This window comes from Cervus canadensis, chromosome 7 (assembly GCF_019320065.1).
Source record: "Cervus canadensis isolate Bull #8, Minnesota chromosome 7, ASM1932006v1, whole genome shotgun sequence".
Classification (NCBI taxonomy): domain Eukaryota; kingdom Metazoa; phylum Chordata; class Mammalia; order Artiodactyla; family Cervidae; genus Cervus; species Cervus canadensis.
Window position 1 is genome coordinate 86,235,293 of NC_057392.1, and position 12,759 is coordinate 86,248,051.

Genomic DNA, 12,759 nt, shown 5'->3' on the forward strand with positions numbered 1-12,759 from the left:
CAGCCTTGGGTGTCAGGGCTAGTGTCTCTCTCCAGAGAGAAGGACAGGCATACTTCTCATGATACACCATTTGTGTTCCTCAATTAGTTCATGGTTTTTCTCCAATAACACAGCCTTCATTGTGTATGCAGGTGTCACTGAGTCCTCTGCATGTAACGAAACTGGCACAGGAAAATACTGATTTCTGCTGTTGTAAATAATAAAGTCCTATATTTCTAAACCAGCAATCCCCGTATTCTGCTATGAAACTGCAGCAAATTAACTTATAAGCTTGCAAGGATAAAATCTACAAGCATTTGTTTGTAATCACCCCAAACTGATGACACAAATGTTCATCTATGATGGAACTGATACATAAACTGTAGGCTGTTCATAAATTTGGAGTATGATATATCAAAAAAAAAAAGAACCACTTTATTAAAAAATATGGAAGAATCTTGCAAATATGATGCTGACCAAAGGAAGCTACACTCAAAGGAGAACATACTTTCTTTTCAAGTAAAACTAGTATCTGACTACAGATTATAAGTCAGAACACTAGTTATCCTTGTCATGCACTGTTGCAGAGGTGGTAAGTTATAGCTAGAAGAGACACATGGGGGCTTCTAACATTCTGGTCATGCGTTTCTTCATTTAGGTGCTATAACACAGAGAGCTCACTTTGTGAAAGTTTAATTTATGTATTTATCACTTGCACACTTTTCTGTATGCACGTTATAGTCTAACAAAATTTAAAATTATATATATTATTTCATTAGAAAGGAATCAACAGAAAATAATTTGTATCAAAAATAGACACAATCCATAGGGGAAATGATTATACCTTAAAGGTATCATATCAAATCAGTTAAGAAAAGATAGGCTATATAAAATTATGTTGAAGCAACTGGATAATGACTTAGGAAATAAAAATCAAGCAAAATCCTTTTCTAAATCCTTGTACCAAAATACATTTAGCAGAAAAATTTCAAATGCAATACGTGATTCCATAGTAGTATAAAAAATGACATAACTTACTTTACACTTTGGATGTGAAATATTTTATGGGATACAAAGGAAAATGTCAATCAATTTGCCTAAAAAGTAAAAACTCCTTTTAAAATAAAACATAATAAGATTAACAAGTACCCTTGAGAGACTATTTCTTAGACCCTGCTTCTTCCAACTCACCAAGTATTTGATTACCTCTATATTGTTCAGCAACAAAATTTATTTTGAACAAAAGGAGAGAATGACAATTTTGAACTTTAGCTGAACCCTTTTGCTCCCAGAAAGCAGTAATGGTTGAGAGATTGCTGCTCTTTATTCTCTGGGAAATGGCTAAATCCAATGACCCACCATATTCTGGCATTTCCCAAGATAAAACCCACCTCCATCCTTATCAGTAATTCCTTTGTTTACTTCCCTCTGTACAAACAAGGCCCCTTCCATTTCTTTGAGTGTGCTTGGTCGCTCAGTCATGTCCAACTCTTTGCAACCCCGTGGACTGTAGCTCACCAGTCTCTTCTGTCCATGAGGAGTCTCCAGGCAAGAATACTGAAGTGGGTTGACATGACCTCCTTCAGAGGACCTTCCCAACCCAGGGATCAAACCCAGGTCTCCTGCATTGCAGCAGATTCTTTACCATCAGAGTCACCAGGGAAGCCTTTCTTTGAATAATTTCTCATTAATGAACACTTTCCCAATTGCTATAGTCTGAATAAAATAATTTCCTAAAATATTAATTAACAAAATTGTAATAGAATTGACAAATTCATAACAAATATCTGAACATATAATGTTCTTATTTCCTTAATACCAACACTTATAAATCAATATTTTTTAATTAATTTATTTTTTTTAATTGAAGGATAGTTGCTTTACAGAATTTTGTTGTTTTCTGTCAATCCTCAACATGAATCAGCCATAGGAACACATATATCCCCTCCCTTTTGAACCTCCCTCCCGTTTCCCTCCCCATCTCACCCCTCTAGGTTGGTACAGAGCCCCTGTTTGAGTTTCCTGAGGCATACAGCAAATTCCTGTTGGCTATCTATTTTACACATGGGAATGTAAGTTTCCATGTTACTCTTTCCATACATCTCACCCTCTCCTCCCCTCTCCCCATGTCCATAAGTCTATTCTCTATGTCCGTTTCTCCACTGCTGCCCTGTAAATAAATTCTTCAGTACCATTTTTCTAGATTCTGTATATATGTATTTGTATACAATATTTGTCTTTCTCTTTCTGACTTACTTCACTCTGTATAATAGGCTCTAGGTTTCATCCACCTCATTAGAACTGACTCAAGTGTGTTCCTTTTTATGGTTTAGTAATATTCATATTGTGTATATGTACCGCAACTTCTTTATCCATTGATCTGTGAATGGACATCTAGGTTGCTTCCATGTTCTAGCTATTGTATATAGCGCTGCAATGAACAATGGGATACATGTGTCTTTTTCAATTTTGGTTTCCTCAGGATATATGCCAAGGAGTGAGATTGCTGGGTCAATGGTGGTTTTATTCCTAGTTTTTTAAGGAATCTCCATACCGTCTTTCATCATGGCAGTATCAGTTTACATTCCTACCAACAGTGCAAGAGTGTTCCCTTTCCTCCACACCCTCTCCAGCATTTATCATTTGTAGACTTTTTGATGATGGTCATTTTGACCAGTGTGAAATAATATATCATTGTAGTTTTGTAAATCAATATTTTTTAACCTAGCAGATTGACCAAAAGAAACTTTTAAACTTTCATAATGTTCAACATTGGTGAGAATGTGGGAGAAACAAGCAGTCTTAATATATTTGAGTGTATATGACCATTGTTGGTACAATTTTTTGGTAGGCACATAGCTAAATATGTCAAAACTAAAAAAAAAAAAAAAAAATGGCCCAGCAATTTCAACTTTAGGAATTTACCTTGTATATGTACTTGCAAAAAGGTGCCATGACATGTGTACAAGCATGTTCACTAAACATTAATGTTTTAGAGCAAAAAAAATAGGGGAAAAAATCCTTACATGCTCTTCAATAAGGAATCAACTAAATAAATTCTAGTTCATCTATGCAGCCAAATGTCTTCCCTGGTGGCTCAGTGGTAAAGAATCTGCCTGCCAATGCAGGAGATTTGGGTTTGATCCCTGGGTTGGGAAGATCCCCTGGAGAAGGAAATGGCAACCCTCTCCAGTATTCTTGCAATCTGACAGGACTTACTTACTAAACAACAACAACAATGTAGCCAATGTAGCCAAACATAAAATAGCTTCCCCCCACCCCCACGGCTCAGTGGTAAAGAATTTGCCTGCCAGTGTGAAGACGCAGGAGTCATGGGTTCAATCCCTGGGTCAGGAAGAGCTTCTGGAGAAGGAAATGGCAACCCACTCCAGTATTCTTGCCTGGGAAATTCCATGGACAGAGGAGCCTCTGACTACAGTCCATGGAGTCGCATAGAGTCGGACACAACTGAGCAACTGAACAACAACAACGACATATAATATGAAATAAGTGCTTACATGAAGTGATTCACAAGATGCTTTCATGCATTTAACAACAACAACAAAAAAAAACAAGATGTAAGTGTGATTCCATTTATGTATCTATTCCATTGTGTGTACACATGAAACTGCTCATAGTCATCACTTCTGCACATTGAGAGCAAGGTTTTCTTTTGTAGTTTTGTACCTCTTTTTTTCCTTTGACATATCTTTACAGTTACATTTAACCCATTTTCATGTCTGACTTACTGGTTCTCAGCTCCAGTCCTTTCTGGAACAAGTCAATTTTAGAATATAGAATCTGTGTCTATCAGTTTCTCTTTATCTCCTATCCTGACCTTGCTAGGTCAGCCATATTCCTTCCAACTCCAATGCCTGTCTCCAGCAGGACCCCAGTGTATTAGTCCAGGTACTTTCAATCTACTAGGCATTCATTTATCCTCATTCTCTCTCTCTGCCTTCCTCTCCCCATCATTTCTCCTTTTTCTCTATCTTCTCTCCATTGCACACTTCATTAATTTGATCATCAAAGTAGAAATAACATGATGTGTTCAGTGACTTTTATGGTTATGATATGCATCAGATGTGGAAGTAGAATGGAATGGGAAGGACAAATGCTCCATCACAACAGCTTCTCCTTTATTGTCGTCTACTAGAGAACCCAGAGCTGGTGCTGGCGTCGCGTTTCACTGCGAAAACTGCCAGTTACAGAAAGAAGTACACGGAAACTCATCATTATATATTCTAAACTTTTATGATGCTTTTCTTCTGAGCTTTTAAAATTCTGCTGGATAGGTATCATTTTCCTGTCTATGAAGATAGAAGAACTGAGCCATAGGTGAGATTAAGTGGCTTGTTGTAAGAGTTCAAAGCAAGCCTGATAAGAGTTAGAAATCATTTTGGTTGTTGAGCCCAGATTCTCCACCACAGTGATCAGAGGATCAATATCACTTTTCACCTCTGCAGGACTACAATTTCTAAGCCTTTACTGTGTCTCTCTTTCATGCAAAATTTTAAAAATGCTTCATAAACACATAGCCTTTTCATTTCAAAAATGCCCCAAACCCTGGGGTATTTCTCACTACACAGCCCAGAGACACTGCTGCCCCTGGGTGTAGAGACAAATGAGAAAAGGAAGAAAGTACATTTAATTCCCACCTCAGTCAGTGAATTATAGCATCTTCAACAAGTGATTTTGCCTGTATGCTCTGATTCCTTAGCTACAGAGTTTGGATAAAACTTTACTTCTCCCTAACTAAAAGCTACTGAGATAATCTGTTTAAAACCCTTGGAGCTCAATGATACTAAATGAAAAGGAAGAACAGGAGGCCATCTGTATCATTTTATTACTGAGTTAGGACCTCAGAAATCTGTATTGCTTCAGGAAGCTGTCTTCCCCAGCAATCCCTCTGATTTATTAAAGCTCACAGGGTGCTTGCAAAGGCAAGAAATCTAGAGAATAGGGCAGAAAAATAAACCACATACAGCTTTGCCTCTGTAAGCCGGGATTATGTCTCTGAATAACCTGGGTCAAATCCATTTACAGGCAGTGTAATTTTAGGTGGGTTATTTACTCTCTGTGCCTCAGTTCCTTTGTTTAGAGAAAGGGGTCTAAAACTGTTATCAACATCCTAGTATTGTGAAATTAAATTAGTTAATATGTATAGATAACTTAGAAGAATGTCCAGCACATTATATGAACTAAAAATGTGTTAGCCATTGCTATTGTTGTTATTGATATTAATTATATATTTATGTACATATATATAATTTATTATATAATATAGTATATATATTATACTATTGTTACATATGTTAGAATACATGAGATGTGGATTTGTCTAAATCTCACAAATGACCCAGTCATTCTATTAATTGGAATTACTTTGCACTGAAATTTTCCTGTTTTAGATAAGCCAAGGATCAACAAATTTTTTTCTGTGAAGTGCTAGGTAGTAAATATTTTTGGCACAGTCTCTGTCACAACTACTTAGGGTTCAACTGTTATTGTACCTTGAAAACAACCATAAAAAGACTTAAACAAATGGCTGTGGCTATGTTCCAGTAAAAATTCACTTATAAAAACAAATCATGGCTTGCCAGCCCCTAAAATGAACCGAGAAAACTTTCATAGTCATTGTTTTTACTTAGTGAAGAAAACTGGGACCTCAAGAAGGAAATTACCCTTCCTCCCAAAAGACATGAGATAAAACATATTTCCCATTATTATGCCCCAGATATCACCTCGAGGCAAAACAATGGTACTCCTGCAGGACAGAGCGCTCAGATTAGAAAGCAAAACCACAGGACTGAGAGAGAAGCTCCTTCTAGGGCAATGAGTAGAATTCGTTTAGTGAAGAATCAGAAAAAACAGTCATCTCTGAGAACATGGCTGATGAAGTTTTGGTGCTTAACATGAATCTTGTGCCTTAATAAAGGCAGAGACTGAGAAGTTTCTGAAATACTAAGAAAGGCTTTACTGAAAAGGCTTCCCTTGTGGCTCAGTGGTAAAGAACATACCTGCTGATGCAGGAGACAAGAGACATGGGTTTGATCCCTGGGTTGGGAAGATCCCCTGGAAAAGGAAATGGCAACCCACTCCAGTATTCTTGCCTGGGAAATCCCATGGACAGAGGAGCCTGGTGGGCTACAGACTATGGGGAAGCAAAAGAGTCAGACACAAGTGAGCAACTAAACAACAAACAGATCCCAGGACACATTGGTGTGGGTCAGGAACAATGTGGAGGTGGCAGGGGTGAGGGGGCATCACAGAAAAATTAAGGATCCAGCATAACCCGAGCCAGGCAGGATGAAGAGAAATCTGGATCAGACCAGAACCAAGAACTATTCTCATAACTACTTAAGAGTTTTTACCAGGTCTGTCGTGAAATGAAACTAAACAATAATATCGCAAATGCTTCATGTCACTTACAGTTTTAGTACTTAGCTGAGGATATGATTCTGTCCTCAGGGTATGAGTTGCTCAGTTGTATTCACCTCTTTGAGACCCCATGGACAGTAGCCATGCCCGCTGAGTTGTGTCTGACTCTTTGTGACCCCATGGACGGTAGTCTGCCAGGCTCCTCTGTCCATGGAATTCTCCAGGAAAGAATACTGGAGTGGTTTGCTATTTCTTACTCCAGGGGATCTTCCCAACCCAGGGATCGAACCCAGGTCTCCTACATTGCAGGCAGATTCTTTACTGGCTCAGACGGTAAAGGATTGTATCTTCAAGATACTGAGATATTGGAATAATTTCTTTGAAACCTTGTTGACCTGGTAGATCAGCTGGTAAAAAAAATCTGCCTGCCAATGCAGGAGACGCAAGAGTTGTGGGTTTGAAACCTGGGTTGGGAAGATCCCTTGGAGAAGGAAATGACAACTTGCTCCAGTATTCCTGCCTGGAGAATCCCATGGACAGAGGAGCCTGGCAGTCTACAGTCCATGGGGTCACAAAAAGTCAGACACAACTGAGCAGGCATGCACAGCCCAAATGGACCTAGGGAAAATAAGATACAGGGCTCCTCCTGCATTACCTCATTACTAATTTAAGACTTGGTCAATTTGTTGTGCATAAGGACATTCTCATCCTAAGCATTAAATATTTACTGTATGGAATCCCTTGGGATGAGAGGTTTTTGAGAGGAATTTAAGGAAGAAGATAATTTGAAAAATGACTGGACCATAATCTTCTTAAAGGCAGGAACTCTAATGTTCTGTTTACCATTAATGTACATTGTCTGAACTTTAGACACCCAAACAGATGTTGAATGAATGAATGAATGATAGTTTACACTGTATAGTTATATTTGGAATGTCTGTGTGTGCACTCACTTGTATCCTACTCTTGGTGAACCTATGGACTGTATAGCCCACCAGGCTTCTCTGTCCATGGAATTTTCCAGGCAAGGATATTAGAGTGAGTTGCCACTTTCTCCTCCAGGGGATCTTCCCAATCCAGGGATCAAAGCCACTTCGCTTGTGTCTCCTTCATTGGCAGGCAGATTCTTTACCAACTGTGCCACCTGGGAAGCCCATACAATTATGTTTAGAATAACTATATATTACTTATGTTTTTATTCTATTGGATAAATTCGGTCATTCTCAATTCACTCAGTGCTTCACGGAGCTCTATATTAAAATTCTCCTCCAGATATTATCTTTATTATATGGCAAGGTGGACCTTCAGAACTACCATGGTCAAGAGCATTGCCCAGATTGAGTAAAAAAGAGCAAGCATTAACAATAAATCTATTTCTCTCTATAAATGTTCTATATTAACATATATAGGACTTCATAAACTAAAAGCCTAATGAAATGTTTTCCATGTAATTCTCTCTAGGTTGTTTTATAGTCTGTAATGCTACATTTTTAAAGTAACCAAAACAACACTGGGACAATAAATGCATCTTCACCTAAGATATTCTGCCATAACCATAATTCTAATTTAAATCAATATAAATTTGCATTATTAAGTAATTTGAAGACAGGATTTTAAATAATTGAGATATAAGATTTACTATAAGTGAGACAGAAGAACAAGGCTCACTCACAAGAACTGAGAAATCTTTCTCCTCAGCCTCCTAAATGTTATCCTGATTAGCTGAAAGGCATTTAGAGTGATTTTTTTTTTTAAGCACAGGAGGATATTGCAGAGAGATGGAGATTATGGTAAGTGGAAGGCTTACAACTTTCAAGAAACTCATATTATATATATATAGATAGATAGATAGATCTCCCAAGGGATCTTCCCAACCCAGGTTTCAAACCCAAGCTTTATGTTTTATATATATATGTGTGTGTGTGTGTGTGTATATATATATAATACAGGAGGTGGCAGGCTACAGTCCATGGGGTCACAAAGAATCAGACACAACTAAGCGACTGAACACACTTGGAATATGTGTGTGTGTGTGTGTGTGTGTGTATTTATACATATATATATATAAAATGTAAATCTTGGTCAATGGTTGTTTATAAATTAAAACTTTGAAAAATGAGATATATCAAACATCCTTTCTGAGAAAGAAAAACACACAAAACTTTATAATTGTCAACAGTCATTGGAAATATTCCCAATCATGCAGTGCTAAAAGTGGGCAATTAGACAATGTTTGTATGTGTTGTAATTAAGAATGCAAAGCCAGGCTACAATTTTAAAAATTGACTCCATCACTTTCTAAGTGGGGGGGGACAACCATGTATTTAATGGCAGTAGGATGAGCTAGGTTACCGTCCAATAACAGCCCCCCTAAAACATAGTGACTTACACAGCAAATTTTACTTCTTACTCATACAAAGCTTACTATAGGTTCTCACAGCCCTCCAGGGCAGCTATGATCCTTCAGTTGGCCTAACGTTCCAGACTGCTTGAATCTGATACATTCTTCATGTTGGCAAGGGCCTCCATGTCATCATAACAGGGAGAGAGAAAGCATTGAGAACCCAAGCATCAGTTCAGTATTGATTACTGTGAAGTAGGCAGAAAAGAAAATGAAGACAAAGTTAACCTGAACTATTTAAAAACCATATCATCGACTTTCAGAATTTGAAAGGGTCTAAAAATGATCCAGTCAGGCCCTACATTTTACAGACATGGAAACAGACACCAGAGAAAATATAAGAACGTTTCCCCAAGGTTATACAACCAGCAATAGCACAGTCTGGGATGAAATCCAGATTTCTCTCCTAGCTCCCTACTGGCTGAAAATTCCACCACTAATCTTTGGAAATGTAGTAACACTCTTGCCCCTCTGTTATATGGTAGTGACCAGGGCACCATGATGCTTGGGTATCCTATCCCTTTTCCAAAATTACGTTGAATAGAAAACCCAGAAATTATGGTAATGATAGGGGGAATGTCTGCAGGCCTCAAATGTTATTGTGACAGTTATTATTTATTCCTACTCATAGCATTTTACCAATGTGATACATATTATCCAGCCCAACTACAAAGCCAAGGTTAAACACCATATTGAAAATTAACCGAGAACCTTCTTATTCACACTACTCTGCAAGGTCCATTGCTATCAGTAGGAAGAGTCAGTGCTGAGCTAGCTGTCACAGGTGGCTTTTGTTTCCATTTGCTGAGTGAGAGAGAAATTGAACAGCATGTCAAGATTAGTGAAGGGTCTACTGTGTCTATTGAAGGGTATGGCTGGCAATGACTAATACAGTCACTTTTCGATTGCACAAAGTCAGGTTCAAAATGTATCTTTACCTTATCTTTAATATAAGGGAATGATCAGAGTTCTATTACCACATCCATGTACTTAGATCATTACCACATGAACCTCGTCCTCTCCCTTTTCCTGCTTTGCTTCAGACTCCAGCTCTGTGTGAAAAGGCAGCCTTCATGTCACGGGCTGAGCTGTGAAGGAAGACTACCCTAGAGCATCCTGCGAAATACTGGACCAGAGCTATTGCTGTTACTTCTTTGTTAAGCCTCACATCTTTCAAAACTGATGATTCTTAAAATGAGTTCAGAAATTCAATTATTGTACAAAACACCCCAAATACTCTGGTTAAAAATGTTTTTGTGAGGCAACCTCCCTTTTATGCCCTATATAGTGTTATCTAACTTTAACAACCAGAAATTGTTATTTATGCAAATTGCAGCTTGCTTACTTTATGACATTGGCATAAAATAGTTACATGCCTAAAGTTAGAATGGCTCCACCCGAAGAGTCTCCAAAATCTTGTTTAGTGTAGTGAGGACCATAATGACATTCTTAAGTACAATAGATATTTTAAAAACAAAGCTGGTACCTCCTATTTTCTTTAGCATTGATGATATTCTTCCTCCGGTGGATTATAGATCAGAGAGAGGTCTAGATAAGAATAAAAGCAGCCCCTTAGCAGAGTAGCTTGGACTTCTGAAATGAAAACAAGATGCTGTTTTTCATTCACATCAAGCCTGAGCAAGTATTTGGGTTAGTTTTATATGCCAAAACCAAAAGGCTAGGCTTAGCAAAGACATTGTCTCTTGCTTCAAATAAGGCAGGCTGAGGAGATGTACATCATTTCGCTCACACACGGAACTCCCCTCCCTTTTGTTCCTGCTCCTCTCCTGCTTTCAGCTGACTGACTCCTCCTCCCTGCAGCTCCGAGGATCGCAGGCTGATTGAAGAACACCGCGGTTCCTATGGAGAGCTGTGCTCTGAGACCCTCTGTCTCTCTCTCATTTTCTCTCTGTCTCCCAGTCTCTGAACCGGCCAAGCTGAAAACTACCCGATAATCTCTCTGCCTTTGAATCCAGCTCTGGAACCACATGCATCATTTTACTGCTCTTAAAAAGTGAATAGAGTTTGATTACCTCAAGCCAAAGCTGCTTTGCTCCACAAGAAGGACCCAAAAGAACCCAAACATCATTGTTTTCCAGTCTGCTTGAGGAGCTTTTGCATTCGTGCCTGAAACTTGCTGGTTTCAGGAGGGAGTTTTTGGCTTTTTTTTTTTTTAATTGAAATGTTGAAAAGTTTCTTATTGCTGCTTTAAGTGGAACCCATTTTTCAAATATGAGTTGAGTCAGGTCTAACGGAGACTTGTCTGGCCATTTTCTGCAGGAATGACCGTGGAACATCTTGAGGGAAACTTGGTGGGAGAAAATGAGATTTGATTTGCAGCTAAGAGCCATGCTTACTAATTGTGAGACTATTTACAGACCTATTGAAAAAGAAATTGAATATTGACCAAGGATAATGTCTGTGTTTCTCAGTAACTTATCAACAAATGACTCTAACCTGTGGAAAGGAAACCATAATTCGACAGACCCTTTAAATCCGCCAGGAACCGTGAATATCTATCTTTTTTGCCTGACATGCCTAATGACTCTGGCAGCCCTGGCAGGCAGCATTTATTCACTAGTTTCTCTGCTGAAAATGCGGAACAGAACTGTTGTGTCCATGCTTGTGGCTTCCTGGTCTGGGGATGATCTCATGAGCGTCTTGTCGGTGACCATCTTCATGTTTTTGCAGTGGCCAAATGGGGTCTCTGACTACTTCCAGTCTCTGTGCACCATCTCTGCCTTACTTTATTTATGCCAGGGCCTCTCGAGCAACTTGAAGGCGACTCTCTTGGTCTCCTACAACTTTTACACGATGCACAGGGCTGTGGGGAGCCAGGCAACCTCCAGAAGATCCGGCCAGGTGCTCGGCGTGGCGCTGACCGTGTGGGCAGCCAGTCTGCTGCTCTCGGCGCTCCCCCTGTGCGGCTGGGGCGCCTTCGTGCGCACGCCTTGGGGCTGCCTGGCCGACTGCTCCAGCTCCTACGTGCTGCTCCTCTTCGCCGTGTACACTTCGGCTTTCGGACTACTAGCCGGCCTCTCGGTCCCGCTCACTCACCAGTTGCTGTGCTCCGAGCAGCCGCCGAGACTTCACGCCAACTACCAGGAAATTTCCCGAGGCGCTTCCACTCCAGGGACCCCTGCAACTGGAGGGAGGGTGCTTTCCCTGTCCCCGGATGATGCTCCAGGTCCGGCCCCGCGGTGCTCTGGAGGATGCTCCCCGAGCTCGGACACCGCGTTTGGACCGGGTCCACCCGCGAGGAGCGCAGGGCCAGGGCAGGAGCCGGGGCACGGAGCTGCCGCTGTGGCTGGGGACTGCAGGCGCGAGAACCGGGGGACTCTCTTTGGCACCAGGAGCTTCACCGTGAGCGTAGCGCAGAAGCGCTTTTCTTTGATCTTAGCGCTGACAAAGGTCACCCTTTGGCTGCCCATGATGGTAAAAGCGCGGTTGCTCACGGGGTGCGGATGTGTGTGCCAGACAGTGTGAGTGCGTGTTGAGACCAGCGCCCCTGGTTTGGAGGGTCACCCAGAGATGTGCAGTTTAGTCCGCTTACAAAGGTATCTCGGTTGGTTTTAAGGAAGCACTTGGAGGAAAGCAGTTCACGGGTAGGACTAGCAGCCGCGAAGCCTTTGTAAGCGGGGACCGCTCTCAGGCGCGGCAGACTTAGTTTTCCCAGGTCTGTCATGGTCAAGGGTGTTCTCTCTCCGAGCAACGTCTGGGAGTATTCAGAAAAGGAGGGAGTCAGTGAAGGATAACAGTGTATGCCTCTATTATTCCCCCAGTCTTCTGTCCTGCCCTTATCTTTGCCCCATTCCTCCCTAGATAAGTCGCAGCCTGTCCCCATCAGGAAGAGAGGAGAGGCATAACCCCTAGTAGAGAGAGCAGAGAGCAGACAAAACAGGCTTTTGTTCACACCTCCAAGAGACAGCCAGAGGAGAGAGGTGGCAGGTGGTGCCCTGGTGTGACGGGCATGGCCTGGCAGGGGTGAGGGGCTAGGG

The 12,759-nt window shown here is 40.7% G+C and overlaps 1 protein-coding gene across 1 annotated transcript in view; it reads left to right on the forward strand.

Moving 5' to 3' along the window:
- The first annotated feature begins 11,176 nt into the window (after window positions 1–11,176).
- GPR149 (G protein-coupled receptor 149) overlaps window positions 11,177–12,759 on the forward strand; it is an 82,744-nt gene continuing 81,161 nt past the window's right edge. The window contains exon 1 of the mRNA XM_043473396.1: window positions 11,177–12,196. Coding sequence (XP_043329331.1) covers window positions 11,177–12,196 — 1,020 coding nt within the window. The remainder of the gene's footprint in view (window positions 12,197–12,759) is intronic.